Raw genomic sequence first — 18,912 nt, forward strand, 5'->3', positions numbered from 1 at the left:
TATCCCTCCTGTACTAGACATTGTTGATGATGCCTTTTCGGAATCTAGCTTGGCCCCTGACTCTTTACCTCTTGCTCCCAGAAAACCTGATAGATATTACAGGGTTCCTGACTCTCACAAGTTCCTTTTTAAAAATCCTACTGCGGATCCTGAAACCATTTCACAGGGTCCCAAGGGCATTAAAGCCACTACTACCAAAAATCCTTCCCCCTCTGATAGAGACTCCAGGGTGCTGGATAGATGGGGTAAGAAGGTATACACTTCTGCAACTTTGGGCATTAGAGCCTTAAATTGCCTGTTTCATATGTTAAAGTATCAGCAGCATATTATTGGATTGCTTAAACAGAAAATGATGTTGATTCCTGACTGTGCCGAAAACAAGGATTTACAGGATTTGATGTATTCTGCTGAACAAGTTGGAAAACATACTTGTCAATGTGGTTTTGATTCACTAGAGGCATCTTGCAAGGCTGCTGTAACTGGGTCTGTACTTAGAAGGCATGCTTGGCTTAAGGAGCAATCCTTGCCAGATCATGTTAAAGCCAAATTGCTGGATGCTCCCTTAAATCAAGACCGCCTGATTGGCAACAAAGTAGAAGAAGTTCTTAAAGATGGAGGAAAAAGCTAAATCTATGCAAACTGTTAAAGATTTCCTACAAGTACAGCCTCCCAGATTTAGTAGGCATTGGCCCTCTAAGAATTGGTCCTTTCCTGCCTCTTCCAGGCCTTCTCAGTCCAAACCCAAAACCAGCAGAACACCCAGGCTTCAGTCCCAAGGTACGCACAGGACTAAGCAGTGGGGGGCTCCCAATTCCAAATCAGGGAGTAGTAAGACTCCCCCTTTGGTAAACTCTCTCAATGACTTAACTTTAAAACTTCCAAGCACTTCTCAACTGACTGTTCCTTTGGGGGGAAAGATTGTTCTGCTAAATATAGTGTCCCAAGGATACAGATTTCACTTCTACACCTTACCAACCCCAAACAGTTGGCCAGATCTACCCCCAAATCAGTGGGCAGAGGCTCAAAAGCAAGTACTCTCTCTCTTAAGTATAAGGGCTATTCAAACTGTCCCAGAAGAGGAAAAGGGACAAGGTTTCTACTCAAGACTTTTCCTGGTGCCCAGAAAAGACAACTCATGGCGTCCTATCCTGGACCTTTCTACCTTGAGAAACTTTTTCGTGATTCCAAAATTCAAGATGCTAACTCTTCACCAGTTACGTCCTATGCTAGGCAAGGATGCCTGGTTGGGAACACTGGATTTAAAGGAAGCCTTACCTGCACATCGCAATCAGGGAATCTTGCAGAAGATACCTACGCTTCAATGCAGGCTTCATGCACTATCAGTTCTCTTCACTGCCCCTTGGCATATTTACTGTGCCCAGGGTATTCACAAAGTGCCTAGCTCCAGTCATTGCGTTTTGCAGGCAAAGAAATATTCAAATATACCCATACCTGGACGATTGTCTAATTCAGGCAGAAAGCCAGGACATACTTCTGAATCCTCTGCCATTTGTACAAAAGGTGTTAACTTGTCTGGGGTACACCACAAACGAAAATAAATCACATCTATTACCCTGTCAACAAATTATATTCCTGGGAGCAAGCTTGAACACAGCTTCCCAGATGGCTTTCCTCACACCGGAGAAACAAATTCATTTGACAAATTACTTCAAACCAGTGGCCACAAAAACCCTGCTATCTGCAAGGCAAATACTTCAAGCCTTGGGGTTCATGGCCTCGTGCATTCTACTAATTCCATATGCAAGACTGCATGTGTGGAAACTACAATGGTATCTAAAAAGCCTATGGTGTCAGCATTCTCAGGATCTAGAAGCAATGATTCCTATCATACCTTGCCGACGGTTACAGTTCCTTTGGGCAGAGGCCTGCCACCAAAACAAGGGACTACCATTCACTCTACCCCCTGCCGCCCAAACCCTAACAACAGACGCATCAGACTATGCATGGGGGGCTCACCTGGCAGGGAAGTGAATTTAGGGCAAATGGAACCCAAGTCAAATGCACCTGCATATCAATCAAAAAGAAATGTTAGCTGTACAGAATGCTCTGACAGCCTTAAAGAACCACATTCTTCCAGGACAATTAATGGTAAAGATGGACAACACTACTGTTATGTGGTACATAAACAAGCAGGGGGGAGGGTGCCCATTCTTACCCCCTCTGCAGACTAGCCATGGCTCTGTGTAACACAGCCTTGAGCTACCAAGTGCATCTAAAGGCTCATTTCCTGTCAGGAAAACTAAATACACTGGCAGACGAACTAAGCAGAAATCTCATGGACCCACACAAGTGGAAACTGGAACCAAAGACTCAACATGTTGATCAACAAATGGGGGAGCCCAGATATAGAACTGTTTGCCTCCCCCCCCCCAGAACTACCAATTGGACAAATTATGCACAAGGACAAGCTTGGAAAGTGGATGCGCTATCCTTCAGCTGGAAAAATCTATCAGTTTATGCCTTTCTTCCTCTGCCTCTCCTCTCCAAAGTACTACTAAAGATCAAACAGGACAAACCAAGGATGATACTGATTGCACCAGACTGGCCACACAAACACTGGTACCCCCTCTTGCGCAGTGTGTGACAGCTAACCCCATGGCACCTGCCTCAGACTCCTATCCTGCTGTCACAGCAGGAGAGCCAGATTCTGCACCCTCAGCTTCAAACCCTGAACTTGGCAGCCTGGCTAATTACCTAATCTCTCCGTTACCATCCCTCAGTAAACAAGTGTTGGATGTCATTTTGGAGGCAAGGAGGCCTAGTACTAGAAAATCCTATGCTGAAAAATGGAAAAGATTCTGTGCCTGGAAACAAACTGAAGGGATGGCCACAGCAGTGCCCAATTTACCTCAGATTCTTCAGTACTTAACTGAGATGCTTCACAAGGGCCTTTCCTTTTCCTCCATCAAAATTCACGCCTCAACCATTTCAGCTCATTACAACACAGAACCACCCCTCTTTTCTCACCCACTGCTCAAGCAGTTCCTCAGAGGGGCCAAAAACTTAAGACCACCCAGGAAAGCCCCAACTCCAGCCTGGGACCTTAACTTTGTATTGGAAAAACTCACTCTTCCTCCTTTTGAGCCAGCTGCAAGTGCAGAGATAAAATTCAATTCTTGGAAAACGGCCTTCGTTTTAGTCATCACTTCAGCAAGAAGGGTGTCTGAATTACAGACCCTTATGGCAGTGGAGCTTTTCATCATCTTTCATGCAGACAGTGTGTCCCTCAGGACCAATCCCTCCTTCATGCCCAAGGTGTATCCAGTGTGGCTCTTAATCCATTCATTTGCCAACCTTCTTTTCTAATCCACAGAACAAACAGATACACGGATACTGCACTCCTTAGATGTGCACAGACAAGTTAGATTTTACTTGGACAGGACTAAACCTCAAAGGAAATCTGAAAAGCTGCTGGTGGCATTTACTGAAGGGGCAGAGGGGCAGGCCATTTCAAAGCAAACCATTTCTAAATGGATAGGCCATTGCATTCATTTCTGCTGTAAGCACCATGGAAAACCTACCCCACAGGGAATAAGACCACATTCAACCAGGGCTGCATCTACCTTTACAGCCTTTCTCAGAGGTGTCCCTACCAGAGACGTCCTAGAAGCTGCTACCTGGAGTTCTGTACATACTTTCACCAATCATTACCATTTGCCAATTTTTTTCTAAATCCAGAGCTGGCTTTGCCACTGCAGTCTTGCAGGGCCTTATAGCTGGTCCTAATGCTATCTAAATTCCTCCTCCCATCCTTAGCTTTGGGAATCTACCCAAATGTGATGACTGCAACAGTGAAACATGAAGAACATAGTACAGTTGTGTACACTTACCATAAATGTAGATGTTCGAGTGTATTCAGTGTTGCAGTCCTGGTTACCCTCCCTCCAGCCCCGACTTCCTTTGGCTGTAGCTCTATTCTCCTTTACTATACTTAAAAGCTTTTTGGTGTATTTGCTTTTGTGGTGGAGGTATAACCTTGTGTGTGTGTGTGTATATATATATATATATATATATATATATATATATGTGTGTGTGTGTGTGTGTGTGTGTGTGTGTGTGTGTGTATATATATATATATATATATATATATATATATATATATATATATATATATATATAAAATTGCTTCCCATTAGGGTGGCACCTGACACCTGGGGAAAGAAAACCTGATGTAATGGCATCGGCTGCATGCTTTATACCCCTGACTACCTGACGTCACGGAAGATGAGACAGCAACCGATGCAGGACCCAATACTTTGATAATCAGGCCGACTGAGGGCTACTGCAAGCAGATAACCCAAATGTGATGACTGCAACAGTGAATACACTCAAACATCTACATTTATGGTAAGTGTACACAACTGTACTTTCTTTGTGTATCTCTGTTACAGTCATCCCATTTGGGTTATCCCTTCCAGGGTAGCCCTCAGTCAGACCGAATACCAGAGGCTTAGTATTTCTGCGTCGGTTGCCGTCGCTCCAGGGCTGACGTCAGGTTGTCAGTGTTATAAATTAAGGCAGCCGACGCAATTAAATCAGTCTTTTTTGCCATGAAGCCCGAAGCAGTTTGCACAAGTGCTGGTCAGCCGCTACCTGAGCTTTTCGTTTCCTAATTGAAGTTGAAGTCTTCTAAAGCTAAGTACCCCGTTGGGGATCCTTTTCCTTGCTCTAACCGATGTCAGAAAAAGTTAAGAATTGTCTCGCCTGTGTAAAGCAAATACCACACCGAGATTTTCATTCTTACTGCGTCACTTGCTTAGGCCCAGACTACGATGTCCCCCGCTGTTGCTTTTGTGCTTTGTTCAACACCAGAACTATACATCGTCGGGCCCTTATTGTAGCTAAATATTTTCGTTCTCAGTCCTTGAATTCCAATTTGGCTTCGGTAAGCCATCCGACAGCAGATTTTCTGAAAAAAACATACAAGTAAAGAGACAGACCGCACAGGTCCAAAACTGCCAACAACGCTTCCGTTAAGCTAGTTGTCAGTTCGGTCCTCAGTGAGGCACTTTCGCAGCCTCTGATGTCTGCTTCTGTGGATTCAAAGGCTGCTACCTAGACCCTTTCGAAGTCTGGTATGCCGCGAGACTCTTCACCGACTAAGGATCCTGCGGATGTCTCTACCTTGGATGGATCCGGAGCCACTGAGCAGGCACCGTCTTCTGAGGAAGTACTTTGCACTACCGATTCTCAACACAGACTGAAAACTTCTTTCGCGTCTACAGTTCTTTCAAAAACTACCAAGTTTCTAAGACCCAGGTTACAAACCACACCCAAGAAACTGACCCAGTCTCAGGCACCTGCTTCCTTGCTTCAGTCTCAGATGCTTAAAATGGCGGAAGACCTTATAATGCTTATCAGGGGAAGCCAGGCTACCCCCTCTCAGCTTATGAGGATTCTGATGCAGAGGAATCCATCCCTTCTGCCTCTCCACCCGAGGACTTTTCCTTTGGGGAAACCCTACATACCTTAAGGAGACATTTCCAATGAACGTGTCAAGACTACCCTCCGTCAATAAAGAGGCTCAGGGAATTCTTAGATGTTCCACAGACGTCTGACCATTTCTCCTGTCCTGCATGTTGTGGTTGATGTTTTTATGGAATCCAGTTTGACTCCTGACACCCTCCCTCCTGCTTCCAGGAAACCTGACGGGTACTATAGAGTCCCTGACTCTCACAAATTTCTATTCAAAAACCCTACTGCTGACCCCTAGGTTATCTCTCAAGGACCTAAAGGAATTAAAGCAACTTCTGATAAGAATCCCACCCCCTCAGACAGGGATTCCCAAGCATTAGACAGATGGGGTAAAAAAATGTACACCTATGCTACTCTTGCTATTAGAGCATTAAATTGTCAGTTCCACATGCTGAAATATCAGCAACATACCATGGAACTCCTCAAAGAAAAAATATCTTCCTTTCCTGCTTGTGCAGAAAATAGAGTTACAAGAGTTAATGCATTCTGCAAATCAAGTAACTAAACACACCTTACAATGTGGTTTTGATGCCCTAGAAGCATCTTGTAGGGCAGCAGTCACTGGCTCTGTCCTTAAAAGGTATGCTTGGCTAAAGGAACAGCCCTTTCCAGACCATGTCAAATCCAAGTTATTGGATGCACCCTTGCACAAAGACAACTTATTTGGCACCAAGGCAGAGGAGGTCTTAAAAAAGATGGAAGAAAAAGCTAAATCTATGCAGACAGTTAAAGACTTCTTGCAGATCCAGCCACCGAGGTTCAGTAGACATTGCCTCTCCAAGCACTGGTCCTTTCCTGCCACCTCCAGGTCAGCTTAGCCCAGACCCCAGGGAGAAAGGTTCCCCCAGACAGCAGCCCCAGGGAATGCAGAGATCTAAGCAATGAAGTTCCTCCTCTTCAAAACCAGGGAGTGCTAAGACAACCCAAAATGGAAAGAACTCACAATGATTTTACACGTCCACCCCCTCCCTCTGCCCACCTGTTCTTGCCCCTAGGAGGAAAACTTTCCTTCCACGCAAGCTCCTGGGCCACCATTACTAAAGACTGCTGGGTCCTTAACATAGTGTCCCAGGGATAAAAATTATTTCCACACTCTTCCTACCCCAAAGGGGTTCCCAGATCTTCCCCAAAACCAGTGGGCAGAGGCCAAAAAGCAAGTCCTTTCCCTGCTCTCAATGAGGGCAATAGAGCATGTTCCTGCAGAACAGGTAGGCCAAGGTTTCTACTCCAGACTCTTCCTGGTACCCAGACAAGATGGCACCTGTCACCACATCAGTGATCTATCCATTCTAAACACTTTCCTGGTGATACCAAAATTCAGAATGCTCACCCTCCAGCAACTTCTGCCTATGCTCTCCAAGGATGCTTGGTTAGCCACCCTAGACCTAAAAGAGGCCTACCTACACATCCCAATCAGGGAATCTTGCAGGAAATATTGCCGTTGCAGGGCAGGATCACTGCACTTTCAGTTCTCTGCTCTTTCCTTTGGCTTAACCACTGCTCCCAGAGTTTTCACAAAATGCCTGGCTCCCACCATTGCTTTTTGCAGACAAAGAAATATTGAAATTTACCCCATACATAGATGACTGCCTGATTCAGACAGACAGTCAGCAAAAGCTGCTAAAGCACCTGACCTTTGTAAAGGACCTACTGACCTCCCTGGCGTATACTGTCAATGAAAAGAAATCCAAACTAGTACCCACGCAAAACATTGTATTCCTGGGAGCAAGCCTGGACACGGCATCCCAGATGGTATTCCTTACAACAGAAAAGCAAACCTGCCTGACAGCCTACTTCTCTCAACTAGCCACTAGACCCCAATTATCCACAAGGAAAATCCTGCAAGCTGGGGTTCATGGCTTCTTGCATTCTACTCATTCTATATGCCAGACTGCATGTGAGGAAACTTCAATGGTACCTAAAGAGCCTTTGGTGTCAACACTCCCAAGACCTGGAAATTCTTATACCAATGCTACCTTGTTTAAGGAAAGATTTCCTTTGGTGGACAGCAGCATGCAACCACAACAAGGGACTACCCTTCTCACAACCCTACGCTGCCCAGACCCTAACCACAGACATATCAGACAATGCCTGGGGTGCACACTTGGACGGCAGGTGCATTCAGGGCCAATGGAGCCCAAATCAAATACATCTGCACCTCAACCTAAAAGAGGTGCTAGCTCTTCAGCAAGCTCTGACAGCCTTCAGACCCCTACTCTCCCCAGGGCCTCTAGTGATCAAACTAGACAACACCACTCAACAAGCAGGGAGGGACTTACTCGTACCCTCTGTGCAGGCTCGCCGTGACCCGTGGGCACACGGCCTCAAGTCATGCAACTACACCTGTTAGCACAATTCCTGCCAGTCTCTCTCAACTCTCTGGCAGACAACTTGAGCAGAAATCTTCTGGACCCACATGAATGGCAACTAGACCAAAGAACCTTCATCCTTGTAACCCAGAAATGGGGCACCCCAAAGGTCGACCTGTTTGCTTCTCACTTCAACCATCAGTTCCCTGACCACTGCACAAGCTACCAATATAAGCAAATAAGTTCTAGATGTTATATTTGAGGCCAGACGCCTTAGTGCTAGACAAGTGGAAAAAGTTTTGCACCTGGATCCAGGCTAAGGGAGCTGGAACTGCACAGCCTTCCCTACCTCTTATTCTGGATTACCTGGCTGACCTACTGCACAGGGGTCTATCCTTCTCTTCCATTAAAATTCATGCCTCTACCATCTCTGCTCATTTAAGCACAGAACCACCTCTTTTCTCCCACCCTCTCATCAAACAATTCCATAAGAGGAGCTAACAACCTGAGCCCACCTAGAAGAGCACGTACCCCAGCTTGAGACCTTAACTTTGTTTTGGAAAAGCTCACCCTGACCCCCTTTGAACCAGCAGCGTCCACAGAGTTAAAGTTCCTCTCTTGGAAGACTGCCTTGCTTCTGGCCATCACTTCAGCTAGAAGAGTATCTGAGCTACAAGCCCCAATGGCTGTAGAGACCTGCATCATTTTCCATGCTGACAGGGTCTCCCTTAGGACTAACCCAGCCTCCATGCCAAAAGTGGTGTCCAGTGTGGCTCTCAACCAATCCATTCATTTGCCCGCCTCAGTTGTTAGTCAGCTTTGCTGCAGGAGCAGAGGGCAAGGCCATATCCAAACAAGCCATTTCCAAATGGATAGCACACTGCATTCATTTCTGCCACAAGCAGCACGGGAAACCTCCCCCCAAGGGAGTCAGGACACATTCTACCAGAGCAGCCTCCACCTCTGCAGCTTCCTCAGAGGGGTCCCCACCAGGGACATCCTGGAGGCTGCAACATGGACATCTGTTCATACCTTCACCAAGCATTACCACCTGCCTATCTTCTCCAAATCCAGGGCAGGCTTTGCCACAGTAGTCTTGCAGGGTATCCTAGCCAGCCCCCAGTCTTCTTGACTGCCTCCACCCTTTTCTGTAGCTTTGGAAATCAACCCAAATGTGATGACTGCAACAGTGAAACACAAAGAACATAGCACAGTTGTGTACACTTTAACATAAATTTAGATGTCCGAGTGTATTCACTGTTGCAGTCCTGGTTTCCCTCCCTCCATCCCCCTTGTCTCTCTTTCTCAATTTCTCTCTCTCTATCCTTACAAGGATTTTTTGGTATTTACTTTCTACTGGTGGTATTCTTCCACCATAACCTAGGTCCCTCTTGGGGGCTCCTGACAGGACAAGAAAAACTGATGTAATGGCATATAACACTGACAACCTGACGTCAGTCCTGGAGCAATGACAACTGACGCAGAAATACTAAGCCTCCGGTTTTCGGGCCAACTGAGGGTTACCCTGGCAGGGTAACCCAAACGTGATGACTGCAATAGTGAATACACTTGAACATTTACATTTATGGTAAGTATACACAGCTGTACTTTTCTGTTGCTAATGCAAATTCCCACACAGAAGACAGCGATGAAGTGAGATGGTGACTTTGCAGGAGAGTGAGGGAACCTGTTAGGTGTGATAGCTGTCATCAGTAAATCATGTAGTCGACAAAACCAGTCACAAATGTGGAAAGTACAGTTTCCTTTAAGAATACTTTCTAATATGTTATTTTTTTTCAGGATGCTGAGATTGCTGCAAGAATTCTTCTGGATCATGGACAGGTACGTTCTTTGTCTGTCTATCTATCTATTTGACGTATCCCTCAGGGATAGAAAGATTGGAGGTACCATGCAAAACTTTCCAAAGTGGGAACTGCACCTCTGAGTGTTGCATGCTTTTATTGGCCTTTATTCAAGAATGATATCCTTGGTAAGTTCATCGTGGTGGTGGTGGGGGAGAGGTTCGACGTTTTATTCTTTACATGAAAGCAACCTTGAAACTGTTGCTGCCATGAGACAGTATTTTTGTTCCGTCAGCTTATTCTTCTTATACTCACATTAGTTAAGATCAAAAAAGCTTGCCTGCTGATTTTTTTCTGGATTCATTTTGTTTGTACCTTCATGACTTTCTAAATTCTGTATTACCCTTTTAGTTGGCAGGTGAGAGCCCTGGGACGAGTGCCAAGCAGGAAAAGCAGAGGTGCCATTTGTTCAGTGCAGGTGTTTCTTCTTATGCTTAAAATTCCTTAACCGAGGGTTCGGCATGTGCTGGGCATCAGGAAGGGCATGTCAGTCACATCCCCAAGTATCCTGTACCCCTTAATGCCAGCACTTCCTCATGGTCTCTGGTTTCCCCTTGGGAATCTATCATGGGGCCATGCACCCCACACCATCACTTGAAAGAAACATGAGCTGGCGTAAGTTGAATAGCACATTTCTTCTCCCCACCAGTTCCTTCAAGTGCATAAGTTACTAACTGAACTCCAGTGACCTGAGTAATAGTTAGGACTTTATTCCTCTGTGTCAGTGGAGCTCAGCTGTAGAGTGAGGGTGCTTAAGGGGTAACAGAGTACTGTTCCTTGGATTTTTACTCTCCTCTCATTGATTTTTCTTCTTTGCTTCCTTTAGCAGTCAGTGGAAATGCATTAGCAAATGAACAAGTAGCAAAATCCCTTTCTATTTTCAGAATGTTTCTGTAATACATTACCCAAAGTCTGATTTTTGCGAGACAGATGCTTTTTATGACCTTACACATCCATTGAGCCTTCAACTACTGCTTTTGCTATGGTTAAAATCTCTGTCATCACACAAGGTGTCGATTTTGTAAAACTAAACTGACTCCGATTGCTAAATTCAGAGGTAGGTAGATGTGATTGTTAAGGTCCCGGAGTAAGAGATGTCACCATTACCTCTCTTTCTTTAATCAATACTGAGTTTGATGATGTGATTAAGGTCCCGGAGTAAGAGATGTCACCATTACCTCTCTTTCTTTAATCAATACTGAGTTTGATGATGTGATTAAGGTCCCGGAGTAAGAGATGTCACCATTACCTCTCTTTCTTTAATCAATACTGAGTTTGATGATGTGATTAAGGTCCCGGAGTAAGAGATGTCACCATTACCTCTCTTTCTTTAATCAATACTGAGTTTGATGATGTGATTAAGGTCCCGGAGTAAGAGATGTCACCATTACCTCTCTTTCTTTAATCAATACTGAGTTTGATGATGTGATTAAGGTCCCGGAGTAAGAGATGTCACCATTACCTCTCTTTCTTTAATCAATACTGAGTTTGATGATGTGATTAAGGTCCCGGAGTAAGAGATGTCACCATTACCTCTTTCTTTAATTAATACTGAGTTTGATGATGTGATTAAGGTCCCGGAGTAAGAGATGTCACCATTACCTCTCTTTCTTTAATCAATACTGAGTTTGATGATGTGATTAAGGTCCCGGAGTAAGAGATGTCACCATTACCTCTCTTTCTTTAATCAATACTGAGTTTGATGATGTGATTAAGGTCCCGGAGTAAGAGATGTCACCATTACCTCTCTTTCTTTAATCAGTACTGAGTTTGATGATGTGATTAAGGTCCCGGAGTAAGAGATGTCACCATTACCTCTCTTTCTTTAATCAATACTGAGTTTGATGATGTGATTAAGGTCCCGGAGTAAGAGATGTCACCATTACCTCTCTTTCTTTAATCAATACTGAGTTTGATGATGTGATTAAGGTCCCGGAGTAAGAGATGTCACCATTACCTCTTTTTCTTTAATCAATACTGAGTTTGATGATGTGATTAAGGTCCCGGAGTAAGAGATGTCACCATTACCTCTCTTTCTTTAATCAATACTGAGTTTGATGATGTGATTAAGGTCCTGGAGTAAGAGATGTCACCATTACCTCTCTTTCTTTAACCATTAGTGAGTTTGATGATGTGATTAAGGTCCCGGAGTAAGAGATGTCACCATTACCTCTCTTTCTTTAATCAAAACTGAGTTTGATGATGTGATTAAAGTCCCGGAGTAAGAGATGTCACCATTACCTCTCTTTCTTTAATCAATACTGAGTTTGATGATGTGATTAAGGTCCCGGAGTAAGAGATGTCACCATCACCTCTCTTTCTTTAATCAATACTGAGTTTGATGCAGCTGTTGCATTCAAAGCTTTCATATCATGTTTACTGGGGTTTGCACGTAACTGTAAAATATGAATACATTGACGATGAATCTTGAAACTTCTGCATGATGAAAAATGCATTTTCTAGTGTGACATATAGTAAAAACTACAATAAAACCCATCCAAGCTGGAGTTTTCACTGTGTGATACCTTAAGCCTATTACAATAGAGGCCCATGGGATATATGCAAATAACCCCTTAAGGACATCAAGTGTTTCAGCTACATGGCCTGTGAATGGTCATGACTTTTTCCTTTTTAAGTCTTTATGAACAGATTCAGGCCAGCATAGCCAAAGGTTTTGTATACCAAAGTTGCTGGCATCTTACTTGGAATTAGAATATTAAAGTTTGGAGGTTCGGGAGCAGAACACTCTGCATAGAGAAAATATAGAGATTCTGTATATAGGGCTTTCTTCCCCACAAAGGACAGACTTTTATTTTTAATTTTTCTGTTGTCAAAACATGATTCCCATGTTGCAAGTGTTAGCAGATTAGATTACAGCAGACAGATTGTTGATTAACTGGTTTATATTCCATCTATTGGTTAACTCCATTTAACTCGATGGGGATTCACAGAAGTCCCTGAGATAAACTAAGAATTCAAACTACCAAATAAAATTAAAAGCAAGTTTTTTTTTTAAAAGGAAACTTGTTTATTCTGATTACATGGTTAGAAAAATATGAAGAAGGAAGAATATCCCATAGCAAATGAAAATCAGCCAGGGTGTACTTATAAACTACAGTGGTAGCAATTTCTTTCAGAGAACAGTGATCTGGAATATGAACCCCCTTAGTGGAGTCCTTGTGAAGTTGAGAAGTCCATTTGTTTCTATGATCAGTAAAGCTGATATAGGTGTAATCATTGTAGTTCATTTATTGCTAGTGTTTGTTTGGCTGGTTTAGCTGTGACCTCTGTACTCTAAAGCCAGGATCACACTAGCTTGGTCCTGTTGTCACTTTGGATAATCTAAAGTTTGTAACGTTTATGTTAGTAAGTTAGTTATTAGTAAGTTAGTTAGTTATTAGTACATCATTAACCACCAGTCTCTTTGTGCCACAGAATCTTGTTGATTTCCTGCTTAGTGTACTGCATTTGGTTGAGATCCAGTACCACATAGATTTAAAGGTTCAGTGTTATTCTTCTGGTTGTAATCTCTGTAACCCACTAACTACTACCCCCAGTAACAGTTATCTGGCTCTGATCTCTGTACCTCATTGATTGCAATGTTCAGTATCACCAGTCTGACTGTGATATATGTACTTCACTGATCGCCAGGCTCAGTGTAAGCTCATCTAATTTGTGTGTGACTTATCTGGCAATGGTTTCTCTACTCCTCTGGTTTCTAGTTCCAGTGTGAGTTATCTGGCTGTATCTCTTTACCCCACTGTTTGCTAATTTTAATGTGATTTATCTAGCTGTAATCTCTGCACCCCATTTGTCGCTAGTTTAAGTGCGACTTAGCTGGCTGCCCCTCACTGATTTCTGGGTACGTGTGACTGAACTAGTAAAGATCTGTATAATTCATTGGTTATTAGAGTACTTGCTTGTGACCTAGTTTTGAGTAGTTAAAATTATTCATTGTCACAATCAGCACTTTTGATCTTGATGAGACATTTGTAACTTGTTTATTGCTGGGTTTTATTTGACTGAGCAATGTGTGAGCCTTGTACCTGTTGTTTGATATGGTGTGTGTGCCTGAATTAACCGCTGGCCTGTACATTTAATTTGTTGGCATTGTCATTGTGGTTCACTTAGCCTAAGGCCTAAATGCTGTTAACAGTTAACATCATGCACCTCACGCAGCTGTGTGTTCTGTACCTCATTTATGACTTGTGTTAATATGGCTGCACCTACTGTGACCTCTGCCCCCCATTTATTACTAAGGTCAGTGTGGCTGATCTAGTTTGAACCTCAGTGCCTCATTTATGACTTGTGTTAATATGGCTGCACCTGCTGTGACCTCTGCCCCCCATTTATTACTAAGGTCAGTGTGGCTGATCTAGTTTGAACCTCAGTGCCTCATTTATGACTTGTGTTAATATGGCTGCACCTGCTGTGACCTCTGCCCCCCATTTATTACTAAGGTCAGTGTGGCTGATCTAGTTTGAACCTCAGTGCCTCATTTATGACTTGTGTTAATATGGCTGCACCTGCTGTGACCTCTGCCCCCCATTTATTACTAAGGTCAGTGTGGCTGATCTAGTTTGAACCTCAGTGCCTCATTTATGACTTGTGTTAATATGGCTGCACCTGCTGTGACCTCTGCCCCCCATTTATTACTAAGGTCAGTGTGGCTGATCTAGTTTGAACCTCAGTGCCTCATTTATGACTTGTGTTAATATGGCTGCACCTGCTGTGACCTCTGCCCCCCATTTATTACTAAGGTCAGTGTGGCTGATCTAGTTTGAACCTCAGTGCCTCATTTATGACTTGTGTTAATATGGCTGCACCTGCTGTGACCTCTGCCCCCCATTTATTACTAAGGTCAGTGTGGCTGATCTAGTTTGAACCTCAGTGTCTCATTTATGACTTGTGTTAATATGGCTGCACCTGCTGTGACCTCTGCCCCCCATTTATTACTAAGTTCAGTGTGGCTGATCTAGTTTGAACCTCAGTGCCTCATTTATGACTTGTGTTAATATGGCTGCACCTGCTGTGACCTCTGCCCCCCATTTATTACTAAGGTCAGTGTGGCTGATCTAGTTTGAACCTCAGTGCCTCATTTATGACTTGTGTTAATATGGCTGCACCTGCTGTGACCTCTGCCCCCCATTTATTACTAAGGTCAGTGTGGCTGATCTAGTTTGAACCTCAGTGCCTCATTTATGACTTGTGTTAATATGGCTGCACCTGCTGTGACCTCTGCCCCCCATTTATTACTAAGGTCAGTGTGGCTGATCTAGTTTGAACCTCAGTGCCTCATTTATGACTTGTGTTAATATGGCTGCACCTGCTGTGACCTCTGCCCCCCATTTATTACTAAGGTCAGTGTGGCTGATCTAGTTTGAACCTCAGTGCCTCATTTATGACTTGTGTTAATATAGCTGCACCTGCTGTGACCTCTGCCCCCCATTTATTACTAAGGTCAGTGTGGCTGATCTAGTTTGAACCTCAGTGCCTCATTTATGACTTGTGTCAATATGGCTGCACCTACTGTGACCTGTGCCCCCCATTTATTACTAAGGTCAGTGTGGCTGATCTAGTTTGAACCTCAGTGCCTCATTTATGACTTGTGTTAATATGGCTGCACCTGCTGTGACCTCTGCCCCCCCCCCCATTTATTACTAAGGTCAGTGTGGCTGATCTAGTTTGAACCTCAGTGCCTCATTTATGACTTGTGTTAATATGGCTGCACCTGCTGTGACCTCTGCCCCCCATTTATTACTAAGGTCAGTGTGGCTGATCTAGTTTGAACCTCAGTGCCTCATTTATGACTTGTGTTAATATGGCTGCACCTGCTATGACCTATGCCCCCTATTTATTACTAAGGTCAGTGTGGCTGATCTAGTTTGAACCTCAGTGCCTCATTTATGACTTGTGTTAATATGGCTGCACCTGCTGTGACCTCTGCCCCCCATTTATTACTAAGGTCAGTGTGGCTGATCTAGTTTGAACCTCAGTGCCTCATTTATGACTTGTGTTAATATGGCTGCCCCCCATTTATTACTAAGGTCAGTGTGGCTGATCTAGTTTGAACCTCAGTGCCTCATTTATGACTTGTGTTAATATGGCTGCACCTGCTGTGACCTCTGCCCCCCATTTATTACTAAGGTCAGTGTGGCTGATCTAGTTTGAACCTCAGTGCCTCATTTATGACTTGTGTTATTATGGTTGCACCTGCTGTGACCTCTGCCCCCCATTTATTACTAAGGTCAGTGTGGCTGATCTAGTTTGAACCTCAGTGCCTCATTTATGACTTGTGTTAATATGGCTGCACCTGCTGTGACCTCTGCCCCCCATTTATTACTAAGGTCAGTGTGGCTGATCTAGTTTGAACCTCAGTGCCTCATTTATGACTTTTGTTAATATGGCTGCACCTGCTGTGACCTCTGCCCCCCATTTATTACTAAGGTCAGTGTGGCTGATCTAGTTTGAACCTCAGTGCCTCATTTATGACTTGTGTTAATATGGCTGCCCCCCATTTATTACTAAGGTCAGTGTGGCTGATCTAGTTTGAACCTCAGTGCCTCATTTATGACTTGTGTTAATATGGCTGCACCTGCTGTGACCTCTGCCCCCCATTTATTACTAAGGTCAGTGTGGCTGATCTAGTTTGAACCTCAGTGCCTCATTTATGACTTGTGTTAATATGGCTGCACCTGCTGTGACCTCTGCCCCCCATTTATTACTAAGGTCAGTGTGGCTGATCTAGTTTGAACCTCAGTGCCTCATTTATGACTTTTGTTAATATGGCTGCACCTGCTGTGACCTCTGCCCCCCATTTATTACTAAGGTCAGTGTGGCTGATCTAGTTTGAACCTCAGTGCCTCAGTTATGACTTGTGTTAATATGGCTGCACCTGCTGTGACCTCTGCCCCCCATTTATTACTAAGGTCAGTGTGGCTGATCTAGTTTGAACCTCAGTGCCTCATTTATGACTTGTGTTAATATGGCTGCACCTGCTGTGACCTCTGCCCCCCCATTTATTACTAAGGTCAGTGTGGCTGATCTAGTTTGAACCTCAGTGCCTCATTTATGACTTGTGTTAATATGGCTGCACCTGCTGTGACCCCTGCCCCCCATTTATTACTAAGGTCAGTGTGGCTGATCTAGTTTGAACCTCAGTGCCTCATTTTCTTCTAGATGTGACCTTTGACCTTTGCACACCATTTTTACCAGTTTCCAACCATTGACTGCAGGAATCATGATGTACAGAATGGTTTGTGACATTAGCACCTAGTTATTAATGGTTTGTGAGGTTAGCACCCTGTTATTACTAGCAGCGCCACTATAGCAGATCAGAATGTGCTCACTGTACCTCATTTGTTGAAAGTTTCAGTGTGACTTGTACCCAATTTATTGCTACATTCATTTTGACTGATAACTGCTGTGACCTCTTGCAGTCATTGTGCCTAATGCAGGGATCCATTTTTCACTGTGGTCGTCTTGACATACGTGATGTACTCTGTTGGCTGTCTGACGATATATTTCACTGTGGTCGTCTAGACACACGTGATGTACTCTGTTGGCTGTCTGACGATATATTTCACTGTGGTCGTCTAGACACACGTGATGTACTCTGTTGGCTGTCTGATGATATATTTCACTGTGGTCGTCTAGACATACGTGATGTACTCTGTTGGCTGTCTGACGATATATTTCACTGTGGTTGTCTAGACACACGTGATGTACTCTGTTGGCTGTCTGACGATATATTTCACTGTGGACGTCTAGACATACGTGATGTACTCTGTTGGCTGTCTGACGATATATTTCACTGTGGTCGTCTAGACACACGTGATGTACTCTGTTGGCTGTCTGATGATATATTTCACTGTGGTCGTCTAGACATACGTGATGTACTCTGTTGGCTGTCTGACGATATATTTCTCTGTGGTCGTCTAGACATACGTGATGTACTCTGTTGGCTGTCTGACGATATATTTCACTGTGGTCGTCTAGACATACGTGATGTACTCTGTTGGCTGTCTGACGATATATTTCACTGTGGTCGTCTAGACATACGTGATGTACTCTGGCTGTCTGACGATATATTTCACTGTGGTCGTCTAGACATACGTGATGTACTCTGTTGGCTGTCTGACGATATATTTCACTGTGGTCATCTAGACACACGTGATGTACTCTGTTGGCTGTCTGACGATATATTTCACTGTGGTCATCTAGACACACGTGATGTACTCTGTTGGCTGTCTGACGATATATTTCACTGTGGTCGTCTAGACACACGTGATGTACTCTGTTGGCTGTCTGACGATATATTTCACTGTGGTCGTCTAGATGTACGTGATGTACTCTGGCTGTCTGACGATATATTTCACTGTGGTTGTCTAGACACACATGATGTACTCTGTTGGCTGTCTGACGATATATTTCACTGTGGTCGTCTAGACACACGTGATGTACTCTGTTGGCTGTCTGACGATATATTTCACTGTGGTCGTCTAGACACACGTGATGTACTCTGTTGGCTGTCTGACGATATATTTCACTGTGGTCGTCTAGACACACGTGATGTACTCTGTCGGCTGTCTGACGATATATTTCACTGTGGTCGTCTAGACATACGTGATGTACCCTGTCGGCTGTCTGACGATATATTTCACTGTGGCCATCTAGACATACGTGATGTACTCTGTTGGCTGTCTGACAATGTGAAACTTAAACGTTTCGCTGCTTATCTTTTCCTTCTCAAAGACGGGGTGAACCGTATTCTCAGGCTTATATGCATAAACCTTTTTATGGCTTTTCTTGTGATTTTGTTGACATTTTAATGTATTCTGATGTTACATTTTGATTTAGGATTGAAAAATGTCACACAGTTGGCTTTGTCCAGATAATAGTGTTTACATACATACATGAATTTATACACGCTAGACAGGGACAAAGTTATGTTATGGCTTCCTGAACCCCACATTCCATAAAAACATCCAAGGCTTTTTTTTAATAATTTCATATCTGCTAATAGTTTGTTATATTCAGCGATAGAATTCCAGAGATCTCCCATCTTCATTACAGAAACGGGCAGATCTTTTTGTTTTAAAGCTAGATATCATCCTCTTAGTATAACTAACTTAAATCCATTCAGACAGAAGTCTAATAAATGTGAGTCCATATTAGCTGTAAAGGTGTTGTCATCCTTTACTGTTCTATAAAACAAAAAAGTCAGTCTTTTTAATCCATGCTGT

At 43.7% G+C, this 18,912-nt stretch overlaps 1 protein-coding gene across 1 annotated transcript in view; it reads left to right on the top strand.

The window, feature by feature from the left end:
- The window catches only part of NDRG2 (NDRG family member 2), a 2,287,731-nt gene that overhangs the window by 214,815 nt on the left and 2,054,004 nt on the right, over positions 1 to 18,912 (top strand). The window contains exon 2 of the mRNA XM_044058563.1: positions 9,606 to 9,647. Coding sequence (XP_043914498.1) covers positions 9,606 to 9,647 — 42 coding nt within the window. The remainder of the gene's footprint in view (positions 1 to 9,605; positions 9,648 to 18,912) is intronic.

This window comes from Protopterus annectens, chromosome 16.part0, assembly GCF_019279795.1.
Source record: "Protopterus annectens isolate FY-2018-M chromosome 16.part0, PAN1.0, whole genome shotgun sequence".
Classification (NCBI taxonomy): Eukaryota; Metazoa; Chordata; order Ceratodontiformes; family Protopteridae; genus Protopterus; species Protopterus annectens.